At 45.0% G+C, this 13,377-nt stretch overlaps 1 protein-coding gene and 1 long non-coding RNA gene across 4 annotated transcripts in view; one reads left to right on the forward strand and one right to left on the reverse strand.

The window, feature by feature from the left end:
* The window catches only part of LOC144615934 (uncharacterized), a 252,075-nt gene that overhangs the window by 56,176 nt on the left and 182,522 nt on the right, over positions 1-13,377 (forward strand). The gene's annotated exons all lie outside the window — the stretch shown is intronic.
* Positions 1-13,377, reverse strand: part of ANTXR1 (ANTXR cell adhesion molecule 1) — a 218,941-nt gene that overhangs the window by 13,810 nt on the left and 191,754 nt on the right. The window contains exon 18 of one of the 3 annotated variants that reach the window (XM_060659437.3): positions 152-359. The exons of 1 other annotated variant lie outside the window; for it this stretch is intronic. In XM_060659437.3, the coding sequence (XP_060515420.1) occupies positions 261-359 (99 nt within the window). In that variant the 3' untranslated portion in view covers positions 152-260. Of the gene's footprint in view, positions 1-151; positions 360-6,981; positions 7,129-13,377 lie in introns of those variants that run through there. One more of the 3 variants, XM_060659436.3, reaches the window with a different exon arrangement.

Genomic DNA, 13,377 nt, shown 5'->3' on the forward strand with positions numbered 1-13,377 from the left:
GTTCATGAATTCAAGCCCTGCATCAGGCTCTTTGCTGTCAGCACAGACTCTGCTTCGGGTCCTCGGTCTCCCTCTCTCTCTGCCCTTCCCCCCACACCCTCAAAAATAAATAAACATTAAAAAAAAAAATGAAAAGAGGCCTGGAATTTTCTGCTTCCTGGATTTGGTGCCCTGAGGCTACTCTATTCTCCTCTTCTCCGTGTGGAGGAGCACTGACGACAGAGAAGTGAGGGAAGCAACTTCTTGAACGTCCAGCCCAATCAACCTTCTGATGACTCCAGCCCTAGCCACTCTCTGACTACAACTTCATCAGAGATGCCAAATGAGATTATACAGCTGATTCTGGTCAACCCACAGAACTGTAAGAGAAAACAGCAAATTGTTGTTTTAAGCCAGTGTGCTTTGCAGTGTTTTGTTACAGAGTAATACAGAAACAAGCAGCAACTCCTGTCTTTGTCTAGGAGGGTCATTCCTGGTTTGTGGAGCTGAAAATAGGAGGTGTTGTAGGTTTCCCCCCTTTTTTTGGACTCTTAACTTGGCACCTTTTCCAAAGTTGCTGGGAAGGAGCCAGATCTGTGCGCTCTCCTTATTGCCTCCTTAGCTAGAAAATCACATCGCTAGAATCCAAGGGCCGCCTGGAGAGAGATAAGATCACTGGATGAGAGAAAGATAGTACCTCAAAGGCAACTATCACACATTTCCCCTTCTGTTTCTTGATATTACCCCGTGCTATTAATTATGAAACATAGGCTGTTATGATGATGAGTAAAGGCTGAACTGGGGGAGGACTGGGAAAGGTGTTGCAATAATGAGAAGACTTTGCCTGTGTCCACACTTGCAAGTGCATTCATATGAGCTGGGCCGGAGACACCCTATCTGCCAGTGGGTAGCTCCAGGTTGGAAAGTCTGCCCTGATTCTGCAGTCAAGTGAAACACGTATGTTCAAATTGCCCTTCAGGGCCGACAGTCTTTAAAGTTCAGTAAACCACTGCAGCTGACAAAGACAGAAACACACATGGTACCATAAGGAATTGTTTTTTTTTTTTTATAAATGAATCTTCACACTCTGATGCTTAAATACTCTCTCTTTCAAGTCTCATCATCCTATAAAACCATGGCACATTCGTCTGCATCTGTCTGGTTCTGACAAATTAAAAAAAGAAGACAAAATAGAATTGGAGACAGGAGATCCAGGAAAAGTGATCAGGTGGCCAAAGTGTCGTTAGTGGGATTGGCTCTAAAATTCAGCCCTTTCAGGAGAGCAAGACAGAGATGTGTGCGGAGATACCATGGAGAGTATGCTTGAGAGGTGGAATTCGTTGAAAACGTTTGTTGGCTCAAGAGGAAGTAGGTCTGAAAGGTCTGAGCCAGTGTAGTATACTCTAAATACTGTTTCTTCATTTTGCTTTTTAAAAACCAGCCATTGCTCTTGACCATCCTCTCTTCCTCGGTCGCATGGAGTCCACCGTATGCCCCATGGGTCCTGCTAAGCAGTGCAGCAGTGACTTCTCCAAAGAGCCTGGTTTTAATTGACATTTTGGATGAGTCTGAGAAATAATGTTGTTTTAATGTACTTTTCTAAGATTTAAAAAAACACTGCGGCATGGTCATGCTGAGTGAGTGGAAGACTGACCCAGGACTAACTAATTTTTTTCAGAGTCTTCTCTCCCAGCTAATAATCCTGAGAATTTGTTTTACTGCCCTGTCCCCCAGTTAAACGGCTCTGACTACTTAGAACTGTCATTAATACAATCATTATTTCATTTGTGTTGATGTATTTGCCTTAAAAAATTGGTGTGAGGGGCGCCTGGGTGGCTCAGCTGGTTAAGCCTCTGACTTCGACTCAGGTCATGATCTCACAGTTTGTGAGTTCAAGCCCCAGGTCAGGATCTGTGCTGACAGCTCAGAGACTGGAGCCTGGAGCCTGCTTTAGATTCTGTACCTCCCTCTCTCTCTCTGCCTCTCCCTGACTCGTGCACTGTCTGTCTGTCTATCTCTCTCTCTCAAAAAATAAATAAATATTAAAAAAATTAAATTAAAAAAAATTGGTGCCAGAAGATGAGCTGACAGAGATGGCTTGGCCAACAGCGTTATTTAGCTTGGCTGTCAAAATGTAAAATTATGAAATTACTTATTCATCTGCTGTATAGCCCCAACCTCATCCTGCTCCATTTATATAAGATCATGGATGAAGGCTGTTTTCTTCTTTTGTATAATGTGAGGCATGAATTCTTCCCTTATGCCTGTTGCTGCCAAAGTGCTTTCCCCAGAGTGGAGGGAATATTAATTTAAAAAGATAACAATTTTACTTCTATGATGACTATATTGTGCCAGTGAGTGGCATCCTAAATGGGTATGTGTTCTTTAGATTTTCGGTACCTCACACACATGCCATTTTCCTATCCACAGCCCTGTCTGCAAAGCTAAGCCCCCTATCTGAGAGACTGGTGCTGGTTATGAAGCAAAAAGTTTCATGCTAACCACATCTACCTTTCGCTGAGTGCTTCTACTGTGCCATGCTGGGCACTAGTTGTTTTATATACATCATCTCATTTTGCCCTCTTAATAGAAAGAGTGGTTAGTACTACTACCCCAATTTAAAAATGTAGAAACAGGCTTGGAACACAAAGGAATTTGCCCAGGGTCTCTCTGCAAGTCAATGATAGAGTAGAGATTTGAATCCAGGTCCGTTTGACTCTCTTTCTTTTGAGCAACATGTGCTTTTAGATTGGAATGCATGTAGGGCAAAATGCATCAAGAAGTACGGCTACTTAAAAGAGTTGGCCACCAGTAATAATATACATTGGAGAGTTTGTTTTGGGTCCCAGTACTTCCCCGCTGCCATCATTCTCTTCCAGCTTTTTCCACGTCTCTGGTTGTTCCTTCTTCAGAATTTCAGTGCCCTTCAGCTGTATTTCCTGGAAAAGGGCCCCAGAGTCTTACTCTTCCTTTCAATCAAAGGTTGCTTGTCCTGTGTGCCTGTCCCTTTCACTCCTTCTCTTTACTTTCTATGTGACATATCTCTAATCTGATCCGTGAGCTGGATCCACTATGAAGGTTTATTCCTCAAAGGTGCTTTCTTTCCATGTAAGAGAGATGGCCAGTTATCTTCCATATCCATTTTCACATTCTTCCTTCAGTAGTAGAACCCTCGAATTTCATTGGGCACATGACCATCTAGCATTGATTACATTTCCCAGCCTCCCTTGCACAGATCAGTTCAAGAGGCAATGAATGATGCTCAAAGGTCTGACCTACTGTGGTGCATGAATTTGCAGATGGGGGTGGCCTCCTCTGCACTGACGTGTGGCTATGTAACCTATGTTCTCATCAGTTGGATATGAGCAGAAGTGATGTGTATAAATTCCAGGTTGTGCCTTAAATCGAAGGGGTATACCTTCCCCTTTTCTTTTTCTTTTCCTTTTTCTTTTTTGGCTGTGTAGATGAGAGTCACACTGTAGGGATGAAGAAACATGAGAAGAAGCCTAGGTGCCCAATAGCATGGAGCCATCATACCGACCCTGGACAGCTTCTCCCCAGAGGGTTATGTGTGTGAGAAAAAAAGTTTTATCCTGTTCAAACCTTATATTATTTTGAGATTTTGCTAGATCAGCCGGACCTCTAACCTAAATAATACTATTCCTAAAAGGAACCTCCTGAACACAGTGTGGTATTCTAAAGGAGTTTCCCCAGTATTGGGCATTTGGAGTGCTGTGGCAGGCTAGCCTGTTGATCTTCTGGGAGCTAGCTGGGCCTTTGCATGCCCCTTCAGTTTTGACCATGTAGTTGGGTACCTAGTCCAAATTTACATAGGCTGATCTCTACCCAGCTGGCCTGGAGAAGCCTTCTCAATTTTCCTGGACTCATCTTCTCTTCAGGTAAGGGCTAGTATGATCCTGCCAGAGTGCCTCTCAAATCTAAACTAAAGGAAGACAGTAGTCAGAACCCTGAAATATCATGGCTGCTGTTTGAGACTTGCCAGACACACAAATGGAAAATTTATAGCACTCAAAATCTGGGTTTCATTTAGGAGTAAAAAGTATTAATTTAAGTTATCCAACCTCAAAATTGGTTTCAGGCCTCCACTGGGACCCAATATTCTCCCTAATTACGAGATCATGTAGAGTTGGATCTGAAGTGAGACCATGACCCAGTATCAAAGTGCCTCCTTTCCATTTTGGAAACATCTCACGAATTCAGGCTGCGCTAATGAAATATTTGTGATAATTCTCCCCAGGCTGACCTGAGCTTATGTTCTGTAGGGTCTGGAAGAAATGGCCTGTTACAGTAATAATTTAGTGACAATGTAGGAAGAATCTTTAAGAGGAAGAAATAGTACACCTTGAATCCTTTGGAAAGAGGCAGACTATCAAATATAGCAAAGCTTTTGGGGATCTCAGCACCTTAACTGTAAATCAAAGATGTTGTCAATAACCAGTTAATCTTATTTGTTCAGAAAAAGTGGACTCAACAGAGGCCTCCACTTGGAGAGACCGTGAGTTGCATCCCCCGCTTCACTTCCGTCTATTTAAATGCTCCCTCCTGGTCAGGATAGCAAAAGTCACCCCAGGGGCCTGTGTGGGCCTAACTTCAGAATTCTTCCCAGTCTCCTCCCAACTAGTTATGTTGCTGCTTCTGACTGGTAACACTTCACACTTCTTGAACACTGCTCTGGCTCCCAGGTTCTGCCCTTCCTGCGTGTCGGTGAGACCCTGGGAACCAGCTTGAGCTTTGCCTCCCCTTGCTTCATGACCTGCTCTGTGTCTTCCCAGTCAACCAGCCTTTCACCAGGCCCTGCTCTATGGGAGGGTGGCTGTGGACTGGGCTAGAGCAGGGGCTTTTTTTTCACCTGCCGGGAATGAGGCTGCTTCGGAGACACACAGACAAACCAGACTTTTGGTTAATGTGCCTTGTGCCCCCTCGGCTCTTACTTCAATTTAAATCTAACTCAGGAAGGCTAGACTGTATAAACGCATCCATCTGCTGGTGTGGCGAGGGCAGTTTGGGAATGTAAGTTGCCACGCGGAAAGAAGCCATCTTCCTGCTCACCTGATTTGGAAGGATTGAGAGCTGGGGATGGGGAGGCTGCATGGACCACAGGAGACAGAGCCTTCACCTCCTGACTCAGTAAGAGGTGTGAACGCGAAGGTCTCCAAGACGCTGTCTTTACCTCTGAAGAGGTAAAGACCAAGTTCTTCACCTCTGAGGAGCATGAGAAAGGCATGTTTTCCAAGGGGCTCTGGTCCACACTGGATGTGAGCATAAGGTAAAGACCCTGTTCCTCCAGCTGGTCCATCTGCCATCATCTCCTGCCTCCTGGCTAGCCTGTCTGAGGCCTTGCTGGTCTCCTGTCCCAGTCCATCCTACTGCTGAGATCCCAAATGCCAACATGGCTGACAAAGTGCTGAATGATCAGCCTTACCCCCTGCCATGCTCCCTCCTTCTCCTCACCTGCCAGCCCTGTGGCTTCCTTTCAAATTCATGGACATGTGTGCTTCATGACCTTTGTGTATACACTTCCTGGAACATGCTACCTCCAAACTTTGCTTGGCTAAATTCTACTCATAACTCATGTCTCAGGTTAGTCACTTCTTCACAGAGGTTTTGCCTGCCCACATCCTATCTCATTCAGGCCCACCTGGTAATCTCTCTCATGGTTTCCTGCCCCTTTCCTCTTCAACCTTTGTCATAATTTATTTGTCTATTTGTCTTGCTCTTTGCCATGATACTGCGAGCCCTTTTTGGACCATTGAATTCCCCTCACCACCCAGGACCTGGCACACCGAGGGCTGCCAAAGCATTTGGAAAATATAGCAATGAAGGAGCAGGTCTTGCTTCCAGGAACGTGGGGCAACATTTGTCAAATACTGCATTAAGCCCTGTGAATGTTACGATCCTATTTGTATCTTGTGAACAAGCTTAAAAACTTATCTTTTTGGGGGCGCCTGAGTGGCTCAGTCAGTCAGTTAGGCGTCTGACTTCGGCTCAGGTCATGATCTCACAGTTGGTGAGTTCGAGTCCCTCATTGGGCTCTGTGCTGTCAGCTCAGAGCCTGGAGCCTGCTTGGGATTCTGTGTCTCCCTCTCTCTCTGCCCCTCCCCCACTCATGCTCTGTCTCTCTCTCTCTCTCTCTCTCTCAAAAATAAATAAAAATGTTTAAAAAAAAGCTTATCTTTTTTTAAGTGTTTATTTATTTATTTTGAGAGAGAGAGAGACAGAACACAAGTGGGGAAGGGGCAGAGAGAGAGGGAGAGAGAATGTCAAGCAGGCTCCGCATGGTCAGTGTGGAGCCTGATGTGGGGCTCAGTCTCACGAACCGTGAGATCATGACCTGAGCCAAAACCAAGAGTTGGACACTCAACCTACTGAGCCACCCAGGTGCCTCTTAAAAGCCTATCTAATGGGCACAGGGTGGTCACTGTTATAACTATAATAGCCATGATTTATCTAATCCCTATCTATGTTATCCTAAAACCTCACCACAACCTTGTAAGGTAGGAATTACTATCCCCATTTCAAAGACAAAGAAATGGAGGCTCTCAAAGGCTAGGACCAGGGCCACACAAATAGTAAATGACAGGGATAGGTTTCAACCTAGGTCGGTCTGACTCTGGGGCTTCTGTGCTTTCCCCTTAATGCTGCTGCTTCTGAACTGTGTCCCTTCGTACTTTCCCAGCCTCCTGGTTACAGACTGTGTGTGTGTGTGTGTGTGTGTGCGCGCGTGCGTGCGCGTGTGTGTTTGTGTATGTGTGTCTACCTGGAGGGGAGCCTCCTAGCTGGGTCCCGGGCCTGTTCACAGTGATCAGCTCCAGAGTGAATTCAGGCAGAGAACCCAAATAAACCCTGTGAATCCAGACAGTCCAGAGAAAAGAAAGGTGACCTCATGCTGAGTAAGAGCCATCTTTGTTCTGTCTCCAAAGACCCTGCAATGTGCAGGGGGTATAGTGGTTTGGCCCACTCCCCCTTCTGCTGCCATGCTCACCACCTCCTCCCAGTTCAGAGAGAAAGAGGATTCTTGAGGCTGAGAGATGTGGCTGGGACTGAGGCAGAAGAATGCAATGCAAACTGAGGCAGTTTGGAGACACGCCACAGTTCTCCACAGCTTATCTGCTTTTCTGGGAGCTTCAGCTGTGAAGTGGTAAAATAAGGAATCAGCACAAAGCCCAGTAGCAATTGCAATAATCCTTATCCCCTTTTTGGCCATCGTGATTTCTACCTGGTCCCTCCATGTTTTCCAGCTTTCTTTCTTTGAGTACAGAGACTTTGTCATATTATTTGGTCTGAAAGAAGCTTCTGGAATAGCATCAGACACTTGCTAGGGGTTCAAGAAATAAGCTGTCTGACAGGGGTTACAGACCACATTGCAAAGAGGCCTGTGTTGTTGGCTTCTCCCAACTCATTGTTCTTTCTCAGCTCAGCTCTCTCCCCCAGCCTCTCCCCTTTGCCTTCCCCATGTAGGATGTGGATGCCTCTGGGAGTCGGCTGAATAGAACTCCAGCTTGTTTGCCTTGAGACATCCTCTTCCTACCCTCCACCCCAGACAAGTCCAGCCTGTCACTGGGTCTGCTGTTTTCAATATTAGGGGTCCTCTGTGGGCATCTCATGGAGATCCCTCTTAAAATGCCAAAATGTTACCTGGGGGGAAAACCCCTTCAATGCTGACACCCAGCACAACGAGCCATCCTTTTGAGGCCAAGGAAAGGTCACTCAGGATCGTTAAATCTGGGGGTGGTGGTGAAAGTGACCCAGTGGATGGGAATGGAGGGGAGGCAAAGGATGAACGTGTGCCACAGAGCACTTAAAGAGGAGTGAGCACATGCGGGAGGTGAGCATTTGAAGGAAGTTAGCACATGAGCTCATCCACCTCGGCTGGGAGAGTCCTAGACAAAGGGGGACAAAGAGATTCCATGCATCTTTCGATCTAGTGCTTACCTTCCCAAATTTGTTCAAAGACCCAAGAGAGACTGGTTTAATCTCCAAGGAGATTTTTGTTCCTATGTTAGTCACACAGTATAATGTGGACTAGTCACAAAGTTGTTAATATTTTAGGAATATTTTCATCAAAGGGATTGGGGTTGAACTCCTCCACCCCTTGTGTCATTTTTCAGAGGAAAATGACGTTTTCAAAGCTGTCACATCTACATGTTTCCAGAAGGGAAGAACAGGACATGAACGAAGAGATGTATGCATCTGAGGATTGCTATGCAGGGTTGTGGCAGGACATCTGACAATCCTTATGTTCTTGTGGAGAGAGTGCCCAAGTTAATGGTGGGGGGTTGTAGGCACTTTCTAGAAGAATGGAATGCAAGCCCATTTTCTGAAACTTTGAAGTAGGGCATTTACTGGTCTACGTAGGCACCTTTTCACTCTTCATCCTCTTCCTCACCATTAAGTGATTTCAGGGTGATTCCCTACTCCCTTCCAGTCTGCTATTATTCTGACTGATATTAGAATAGCCCACTAAATAGCCTCTGGGGGAAAGGAGAATTTTCTTGGGTTGTTTGTTCATTACTAGAGTTCATTGCTACTGTTATAGACAATGACTAACTATCATTTTGCAATGGGGGCAGATGGGGACAATGATGGTTCTGTGACTCTGGAATTCACATCTGGGAAAACATCACTGTCCACTCAAGACCATTGAAAGAATACTGGACACTGGCTTTTTAAGCTCTCAATATTTTTCACTTTTAATGGTTCAGATCTTGGGCCAGCACACCAGAAAATATTACCTCATCATACTCTGTCCCTGGGTAAAGAAAAAAAAAATTATGAACTGAATGAAGATTGAATTTCATCCCACAGCTCTGAGTGGGGCTCTCATGGAGACCACTAGACAAATAGAGTGACAAGAAGACCAGAGGATAAGTTTTAATGACAGTGACCTTGCAATTGAGAGTCCTAGGAGACCTGGGCCATGGGAGCAAAGGTGGTGCTGGAGGCTGGATGTGCTGTAAGCAGAGGGGACCATGGCTGAGAACCACTGTGTCCTGGCATGACCAACCACTCACACCTCCTCCTTCTGATGTAATTAGCCAGAACATTTTTCTACCCACTGGGGAGCCTAGCTCAGACATCATAGGCCCAGTTCTACAATCATGCCTTAAAGCTCACATCTGCTTCTTTCTCCCTCTTTTCTTTTTTTTTTTTTTTTTCAACTTTTTTTTTTTTTTATTTTTTTTTATTTTTTATTTTTTTTTTTTTTTATTTATTTTTGGGACAGAGAGAGACACAGCATGAGCGGGGGAGGGGCAGAGAGAGAGGGAGACACAGAATTGGAAACAGGCTCCAGGCTCCGAGCCATCAGCCCAGAGCCTGACGCGGGGCTCGAACTCACGGACTCACGGACCGCAAGATCGTGACCTGGCTGAAGTCGGACGCTTAACCGACTGCGCCACCCAGGCGCCCCTCTCCCTCTTTTCTTAAATTACCATCACTCTCATTAGATAAAAGCAATTAAGGGCATTAACATTTTTTGGAGAAAAAGAAAAGAAAACCCCAGGCTCACTATTCTAACATGACAACTATTAATATTTGGGGACTATCTGTTTGTTTGTTTATTTCCACATCTCACCATTTTCACATTTCAGTGGATCCACTGATTTTGGGTGATGCAAGGGAAACAAGGATCCACCTCCTCTTCTCCTTCTTTTTTTTTTTTTTTTTTTTATTTCTAGATGGGAAACTGAGTCCAGGCAAAATTTAATTGACTAACTGACAGTGTCTCTTGGATAAGCTGTCCTGGGATTAGGACTGAGACCCCACTGAATGCGTTCTACTTTATATATAGGTCCCCTTTTTTACTCTCATTCACATTAAAAGTTGAATTATGAGGGGTGCCTGGGTGGCTCAGTCGGTTAAGTGTCTGACTCTTGGTTTTGGCTCAGGTCATGATCTCATGGTTTGTGGGTTCAAGCCCTGCATCAGACTCTGTGCTGGCAGTGTGGAGTCTGCTTGGGATGCTCTCTCTCCCTTTCTCTCTGCCCCTCTCCTGCTTGCTCTGTCTCTCTCAAAATAAATACATAAAATTTAAAAAATTTAAAAGTTGAATTATGATATGGGAACAAGATGGGGCTTTATCTAGAGAATTTAAAAGAAATAATCTTTCATTTGGGTACAGCGACTAATAAAACCTCCAGACTCTGATATCTCCTAATGTGAGATTTTAGTGTACTTTAGATGCATGAAATTGTATGGAAACTTTTGGAAGGTTACTTAAGTAGGTCTCAGTGGGTGATGACTGTTTTGTGGGAGAGTGTCCACTGGCTTTTGGTCCTCTGTAATTGAGGGTGGGTTTCTTTATAGCGCTTGGTCAACAAGCAGCTGTTATAAATGTGTGGTGTTATTTAAAAGCCCCACACCGTGTTTTCCCAGGTGTTTCCACTTCTCAGTGTATAAGTGAATAAATATTGTTTAAGTCTCCTGTGGCATTCCATCCATCTCCTATATTGCTTGAATGATGTTTTATTTAATAGATTTAATCAGTCATCATTTTGTTATCATGGTTCATATAAGCTGTATTCCCAGAACATATCAAATGAAATCACCCTTTGTATTTGAGGTAATGATGATCTCTTTAAGAGATTTGATACAGAGGAGAGGAATCATTGGAGCGTAGGGACCTCCAGGGGTCCCCTGCTCCATCTTTCAGTTTTATAGTTAGCTAGGATCGGCCCCTTACAGTCTCTGCTCAGAGAGAACACAGTGGACACTGGCCTCACCTTCCATCAGAGGAGAGTCACATGCTTGCTACATAAATTCATTCTAAGCAGTACATTCAATGGAAGCTAAGGAATGTTGAAAAGTTGTTTTAAAAAAATAAAGAACAATATACACAGACTTGCTTTGAGAGCAATTATTATAATTTATAAATGTTATATAATTCAAAGAGGCCTTTTCTGTTATAGACACAAGCTGTAATTTTCCTAGTGTCTCAGACCTAGAGATTTCAGACCCAATGACTTGTTGCTCCATCAACAACATGTGGGAAAATTCTCCTTCAATTGCCTGATTACCTACTTTGAGGCATTTCTCATCGTTCCAGACACCAGTGGTAACACTTGGTGGATGAAGAAACCCAGTTTCGGGGAACCACACTACAACAGCAACTGTTGAATTTTTGCCCCAGAAATTCAAAGTCCAGCACGGCCTTGCATATGGCTACCTCAGGAGTTCCTCATGAGGAGAAGGTGACAGGAATCATCGCTCCCTTACGTGGCTGGAAAAACTGAGCCACAAAGAGGTAGGTAGGGCACGGGTCCAAGGTTTCTTCGCAGCCATGAGACTGTCTTGGCTCCCTCCGTAGACATTTCTTTGCCTTTTCAATAGGTGGGACCATCAACAACATAAACGTTAACCAAAACAGACTTCAAGTGAGTTGGCCTCTCGTTTCCTTAAATCATGGCACTAATGCTGAGAATTTAATAAGATCAAAAAAGGCAGTATGTACAGTTTGGGATAGTTTGTCTCCATTAAAAATTTCCTTGCAGAGTACTACTTTGGTTTTTAATAGCTAAAAGCCTGTTCAAAAAATACACAGGAAGGATAGCTTTTGGACAGGTTCCTGATGGTGGAGGCGGCTGTGGCCAAGTTCAGCTCCTGCTTCAGATGGACAACAGGGTACATGGGCATTTTCTACCACATGTACTGACGACTCCTGGCGGTGAGAGGAGCCTCATGCAGGGGAGAATGGAGTAAGGATGCTGCAGAGAACTGGACAAGCTGGAGCGAGAGGTTGTGAGACCACTCTTTATTTAGGATTACTAGCCAGGTCTACCACTTAGGTAAAGAAAATCGATACTGTTATGGGCGACTCCCAGCCCAGTCCCAGCCTAGGAGAAGAAGATCTGGGGGCTTCAGGCTGTCTGTTCAACATGAGGCTGTTGTGTGACTGCCCAAGGGAAGCCAATGGATTTTCAGACCACACTGGGAGGTAGGCGCTCCTCCTTCAGCTGACCAGCCTTCTTTATTTTGCTCTGCAGTGATGAGATCACACCTGCTGGGAAACTGGGGGCACCTCAGTCAAGAAGGCAAGGTGGACAAACTGAGAAGCCTCCCAGGAGAGCTACGTGATCATAAGCATCACCTGGCTTCCTTGTTAAAAACGCAGATGCCCAAACCCAAGCCTGGATCTACAGCATCAGGATCACCAAGGGGATCTGTCACTTCGGTATACTCTGAAAGTATTTATAATCAGAAAGTTTTGTGACACATGAAGATCATGAAATTTTTTAAGCAGATAGCATAGTGCTTGGCTCATTGTAAAGGATCCAATTATTAGCTACATAAAAAATGGTGAATGAATAAAAGAACAAGATTTACTCTGCTAGTTGGTTAAGGGAGACTAACTGATACCCTAATTTTCCTCAGTGGGGGGTGTGTGTGTGTGTGTGTGTGTGTGTGTGTGTGTGTGTGTGTGTTTCTCCTGCTGGTGGACACTGGGATGTTAGCTAGGCTCAAGTCCTTAAGTCAAAAAGATGAACCCTTCTTTTGGAGAATTTCTGGTAATTAGTTTGAGGAGATACATATGTACAGAGAAGTTTTCTGATCACAGCAGGGGCCCACAGCCTGTTGGGCTCATGCAGGCTCTGACCACACCTCAAATCTTAAAGTAGGGCTACCACAACCCTGAGAAGGAACAGGAGGACTTCTCAGTAAGAGGCAGGCTCTGGGAAAAGTAGCCCATCCATGGTGGACCAGGAAGCTGTGGTCTTGGGCCTTACTGGTTTAATTCTTTTAAGCATTAATTAAGTCCATGAAATAAAAACATAAACTTTGTACATTTTCAGCCACTAGCAAAACTAAGAATGGGTTTCTGATATCAAAATAGGGCAGCTGTTAAGGCTCCAGGCTTGTTTTCATTGGACCTGGGCCTTTTAGACCAAGCTCTCTAGATTTTGGGACCATTTATATCCCTTCTGCCCTGAGAGCCCCCTTCTCAGTTAGGTGGTGAGTCTAGGTGGGGCAGGGCCCTGCTTTTCTGCTAGCCTTTCACTACAGCTGTAAGTCACTGCAGCCAGCTGCTCCTGGCTGGACCTGGCTGCTCCTGGCTCCCTGTTGGTGCTGGGCTCCTGGCTGTTGTGGTTTTGTTCCCGTTGTGATTTCTGGCTCCTGATAAAGTTGGTCGAAGTCAAGTCTGGAGGTACCACCCCTCCTAGCAGAGCTCCAGGCTCCTCCAGGTGTTCTGGAATAGGAGGAGCTTTATGAAAAAGGGACCTGGCAGGGACTCTTGCCCTTCAGAGGATCTTCCCCGCAGCTGCTGCTCTTACCCTCCGCATGTCACTTTCATGGCGACTGGTGAGGAGTGCTGCTTCTCCTGGGTTTTCTAAGCAGCTTGAATCCGTGACTATGCACACTGAATTGATGGTTTTTTAGACT

Source organism: Panthera onca, chromosome A3 (assembly GCF_046562875.1).
Source record: "Panthera onca isolate mPanOnc1 chromosome A3, mPanOnc1 haplotype 2, whole genome shotgun sequence".
Lineage (NCBI taxonomy): Eukaryota > Metazoa > Chordata > Mammalia > Carnivora > Felidae > Panthera > Panthera onca.